This window comes from Morone saxatilis, unplaced genomic scaffold (assembly GCF_004916995.1).
Source record: "Morone saxatilis isolate NCDOM2014 unplaced genomic scaffold, NCSU_SB_2.0 Contig19, whole genome shotgun sequence".
NCBI lineage: Eukaryota > Metazoa > Chordata > Actinopteri > Moronidae > Morone > Morone saxatilis.
In genome coordinates this window covers 24,704,231-24,710,206 of record NW_023339751.1, presented here as the reverse complement: position 1 = coordinate 24,710,206, position 5,976 = coordinate 24,704,231, and the positions used below count along the sequence as shown (strand labels likewise).

Below are 5,976 nucleotides of genomic sequence, written 5' to 3'. Positions count from 1 at the left end.
CCTACGTTACCCACAATGCAACTTGACCATCTAATGTAGCCTGGAGCCTCTAGCAGCAGAGGTCTGGTAGGCTCACTTAGTTCTAACTGCACACCAACAAATCTTTATCATTTAGAAAACTGACGCTGACTTAAGTCTGTAGACATAAACAGCTCATTCTAAGGTAACAAAAACAGAACTGTTCTTATATTCAGCTGATTATACACTAATGAAAACATAACTATGAATAATATATATTGCATTTCTGACAATATGGCAGGTGATCACTACTTTTCTACTCTACAAAGGTACTCAGGAGGCTGCTTTCTTGAACAAATACCTTTATTACACAATATTTAAGTGAAATGACACCAATATATTACCACAAGCCATTTTTCTGCATTATATACCGGACGTATCGGTGCATTACGGACAGCATATACGTCGATACCGATATGTCTGCTATCACTTTATGATCAAGTTGGTTGTTTTCCTTTTTCTTTTTTACATTTGTATCCCCTTTATTCCACCTGCTGCACTTCCTGTCACCTGTCAGTCATCAGGTCTCTCTCTGCTCTATAGAGTGTGTGAGGAGGAGCGAGGAAGAGGAGGAGGATGGACGGCGGGAAAAACGCGCTGCAGCAGTCCGCGCGGCAGAGCATCCTCTCGTGCAGCGAGCCGAACTGCACGGCGCGCACCGCGGACACCCTCGCGCTGTCAGCGGCATCCGTGTGGAGCGGTAACGGCTCCGCGGTGGACGAGTACCGGCTCCTGGAGGCTGCTGCCTCGGCCGCCCCAACGGTCAGTAACTTTAGTTTCTTTTTCAGTGCTCCGTTCCAAAGGTCTGCTCACTTTTGTTTACAGTTGTAACCGAACTCCATAGAAAACACTTGCAATTTAATATTAACGTGCTTATTGGCAAAACATGATGGATGTAGAACGCATTTTAATACATACAGGCCACGAGAGAAGTGTTTCGTATATTTGGAATTTATTTACTTCACCAAGCAGTAAAGAATTTAGTGAATGTGCCTCTTTTTAGAGTTGTTTTGCCCGTTTCCCCATTATAGTGAAGCACACTAGATAGGGCAGCAACCGTCGTAATTCAATTATTCCAGTTAAAGTTTTTAAAAACAAAAACGTGTCTATGGTAATTTAAGCTTTGCCGAATTGAGCAATCAGTCTTCCTGATGTGAAAACAATCTGACTTAGTATTGTATAGGATGCCTACTATTGCCAGAGAGCAAATTCATATTTAATACGCATTTCTTTCTACAGAGTTTGGTTCGCTCTCCAACACGTTTATTTCTGCTTCTTAACAGTTTTGCCACTGGGCCAAGCTATACATCTCATACTGTTCACAGTGTCATCAAACTAGACTATAGGCTACCTATTGAGCCGATGAAATGAAACATGAAATAATACTTCAGTTTAGAAACAGTTTGGATATGATTATGTTCTGATTTAAGCCTATGTGGTATTTAAAAACATGAAAAAAATACCATTAACCATTAAAAATATTTACCAAGGTTGCTTTGATTTGTGAACTGTGAGGGAGTTTATAATTATTGGGCTGTCAAGTAAATTCTAAGGCGTCTTTGCAAGGCTTTAATTGGTTAGTGTTATAAATACCGTTGGTGTAAATCCTCCCTTAATTTCTGCCAACCATACAAATTTTAGTTTACGGAATTAAATGGAACTGCATTTTATGTGATTATCTGACACAGAGAAGATGAGAGATGGAGGGAGAGATATAAGAGAGAGAGAGTTACAGAGGGATGTGCTGACAGCACAATGTGTCTCTTGGATTCATCAGCAGGAAATGCATGAATGCAACTTTCCTACTCTGGGGGCTTTGAGGGGCTTGATTCATGCTGTTTGTGTGTCTGTAAATTTACACAAGCTGCTCGGGCAACATGTGAACACTCACATATGATTTTACACTCGGCTGCTCAAGAAAAAACAAATGTGTGTCTGAAGCTCCATCAGTCTGGTTTGAACACCATACATGAGAAAACACACGCATACATACATGCACAGGAGTGAGTGTAGAAATGTTCCTGTGTTATCTCACCAACACCTCGCAGCTGCACACACGTCACGCTTCACGCCTGAAAGGTCGACTTGATATTCTCCTCCAGTGGTGAGGTCACTGCACACACCTGCAGGAAGTCCAGGTGATCGGTGGAGGACTGATAATGCAGCCGTCTGCACATTTCCTGCCTTCCTGAGTGAGGATCATGTTGTATGTCCACTATTGATTGTGTATTTGCTGGCTGCTGTATGTTGTTGAACAAACACATATTGACATATTCTGCAAATGTTGTATTGATTAAACACTGGTGCTTGTGTTGTTTTATGAAGCTGTCCGTGCTGCCAAGTCTGCTTCGCCCTCATGCCAATTTTCCACTGACTGATTGGACCACTCAGGTTTTAAAATGAGACGCACAGAAACCGCCATCAGTCTGATTTTATGCAGCTACTTAGACACAGGATATCGGTCCATGTTGAGAGTGTGGTGTTGTGAGAATTAGCGGGAAGGTGTCACGGGTTTTTAAATGCACACTGAATGGTTTGATTCTCCGTAACTCGTTTGTCTTGACTCTCTCGCTTGAATCGATTCAGAGGATTTACCATGACATTCGAATATTGATTGGGAGACAAAATTGCAATGCACTGATGAATCCATATTTCTTACCCAACCTCTAATAAGAAATGCTGAGGGACAAGTTGATTGAGAGATAGTTTGGTTACATTTTGATGCTTTTGATAAGGTTTTGTAATATAATAACACTGTTACACTTTTTGAAACTACTTTCAGCTTGTAAGCCTATCAGTGCTTTCTGAAACATATTGACACACACTTTTCAAAAAATACCGCGTAATCACTGAAAACCGTGACATTTTGGTCACGTGTATAACCGTGAGGTTAATTTTCATACCGTTACATCCCTACTTTGTAGATTCAGATGATTATTTCAGTAAATAAATGTAAAGCGTAGCTTGAGGAGAAGAATAGCTTGCAGTAAAGGTTACTAAGGTCTGGACCTGGAGTGGTCAGTGGGGATGTGCTGTGTTGATATTCTGCTGCTTGGTATTTGCTCAGCAGACCGTGGCGGATGGAGGGAGTCACTGTTCTCTCTATCTCTTGCTGGAGCTCCTCTTTCTGCTCACCCTCTCTGTTCCCTCCATCTTACCATACAGATAGTCTTGGTTTTATTTGTTAAGCTTTGTCTATCTGAGTTTTCTGTCTCCACCCCCATTGACCCTTTCTAAGTCCCGCCCCTTTTTGCTCTGTGCTCCAATAGCCTCGGTCAGAAACCCTGGTCCGTTTCTTCCTTTCTTGTTCTTAGATATGCTATGTGCTAGGCTCAATCACATGTTGCTACTGAGCAAACACTAGGTAGCCTAACTAGCTTGCTAACCTACATAAATTGTTAGCTAATGTTAGCCAATCGTACATCAATCGTTGGTTGGCCAGTTAGCTAATGTTTTGCTAACACTGTGCATTTTGCACAGCAGGTACACATTTTGACATTAAAGTAAGAGACGGCAGTGACTTGCTGGCCGAAAAGCAGTAAAGAAGAGTTTGACCAATCATTCCCCTAACCAGAATATCAGGCAGGGGGGGTCATGATTGACAAGAGTCATTTCAAGAGAGGACAGAGACAAAGATGCACAGCAACATGATAGCAACAACTATATTAGTAGAAATGGCTGATGATGATCATGATGATGATGATATTAATTATTATCACAGTCAAACCTGTAACCGTAATGAGAGCAGAGTGTTGTTTTATCTTTTAACCATTTTCAAAAATAGCTTGTTTTTTCAACATAGATGAACCTAACCTGTGTGTGTGTGTGTGTGTGTGTGTGTGTGCGATTAATAGACAGGATAAGAGAGGATAAACTACTCAACTGATCAGGAGAATAATCATTTAATTATATAAAGTATAGTTGCATCCCTAATCACTGGTGTCTTTGTGAAGCTCAACAACATTTTGGAACATCTGTAGTCCCCCATATGGTGCTAAACTTCAAATCACTTAAAGCTTGTTTTTAGTATTAATTGAAATCTTTCTGAACAAATCCCTGAGGTGCCTAGATGTTGAGGTGACACATGGTAGCTACATTATGTTTTATTGAACATATAGAACAGTCTGTTGTATGTTTCTTACTTTCCATCGCTAGTAAGGAGCATCTTTTTCTCCCATTTTATCTGAATGCAGCACAAGATGGAACATCACCTACACAATGTTTTGGTAACAGTCCACTTAGCTTAGCTCCAGCTAGCATAAGTAGAGATGGGTGATCTTAGTGTGAAGCAGAGCAGTTAGTGTTCACTTACTGTCTTTGTTCAGCTGCTGCAAAAGGCAACCAGCTCACACTGAGAGCCAGCTGTGTGTGTGAGACTTTATTTAAATGAGGAGGTTGAGATGCCGCAGCGGGTTAATGGATATGAACACATGAGATGTATGTCGACAGACTAATCATTTCCTGTAAGCACCAGTCAGAAATGTAGAAGATGTGGCACATTAATGTCACACTGAAACTGTGGATGGCATTTGAATGACATTTCAGTCCTGTCTTATTGTACTCAACATATTGAAAGGATGACTACATTTATGAAGGTGACATAATTAATTCACATTCTGATGTATTTTTAAGCCGATATATCAGTGGCATCCTGGCAGGCCTCATCCATGCCCTTGTGTCCAACCACAGTGATTCGGACTAATCAGCGTCCCATAAAGACGTGTGTGAAAAGTGACCCTAACCCTGTTTGCTTGAAAACAACAATGGTGGCTGCTTAAAGAGGTTAGAACTGCAGAGTATTTCTTCATTGAAAGAAGAGCAAAGAACGACACACAAGGTTTTTCTCCATGGAAAAGATCTCTTCTCCTGACTGGCTTCAGTAAGACTTTGATGCGTTATATGGTTTGTTGATCTGATTGGTTGAAGTTCACCCATCAAGATGGTGATAGACAGATGGTTCATCCAATCACCTGTCAAGTCTTTCTTAAAAGTGTCTGCCCTTTTAAAAACTAAAAACGATTTTCCAGATGGTTCTGTGTAACAGGTAACAGTAACCTGTCATGAAGTAATACTGTCTCATCTTAAATGAGTCATATTATATAATATTCATAGTTGTATTTTGTGGCTCTACTACAATAGTTTTAGGCGCTTTAATGGTCAAAAACACATTTTCTCATACTGCCTATAGCTGAGCACCTCTTTGTCAGCTCTGAAACGCTCCGTTTGAGCTGCGGCCCCCCACTTCCGCCTCATTATTGCCGGCTGTTTTGGCAGGTAGCTCCTCACTGTAACTGAGGTTTAGCTGCATTTCTACTGTGAATATTAATTCAATAACTGCTTCTAAACCAAAAACTTCACCAGCGGACATGTTAGAGCGGGAGTCTGACCTGAAATCACAGAGAAATGAACATCAACCATCAGGATTACAAGCTTTCTGTGACGTTATTACTCAGGTAAATACTGCTATATTTGACACACTACATCTCATTTTCTAAGGTCTACTTTTATGCAACTTACCTGATTATTTGGTATTCGTAATCAACCACCTAGTATTGTATAGTTTAAGTGTTTACCATGATACCGATCCCAGGAAGTTTAATCTATCCCACCCAAAGAAAAAAATAACCCCTAAAACTATCTGTGTTTTACTATTAAAAACTTAGTACACCCTTTACAGGTACAGCAGTGAGCAGGTGAAACCATATTAACCGCACGTAGAATACAGAGCCAGTTGAAGTGTAAAAACATTTACTGTTTGAACGAGAGCTAAAAAGAGTTGAATTCCGGTAACTATATTAGTTATGTGCATGGTACAATGTAGCAATAGATATATAAATATAACCTGTAAAAAAAAGGTATTACCTCAGATGTGGGGATGCCAATCCCATAAATAGCACTTAATAGAAAACAGACGACATGAAACATTAGTCTAGCAATTGTTTCTATTGAAGAAACAGC

The 5,976-nt window shown here is 40.3% G+C and overlaps 1 protein-coding gene across 1 annotated transcript in view; it reads left to right on the top strand.

The window, feature by feature from the left end:
• The first annotated feature begins 526 nt into the window (after positions 1-526).
• Positions 527-5,976, top strand: part of LOC118329094 (melanopsin-A-like) — a 35,096-nt gene continuing 29,646 nt past the window's right edge. Inside the window, exon 1 of the mRNA XM_035663061.1 lies at positions 527-780. Within this exon, the coding sequence (XP_035518954.1) occupies positions 595-780 (186 nt within the window). The 5' untranslated portion in view covers positions 527-594. The remainder of the gene's footprint in view (positions 781-5,976) is intronic.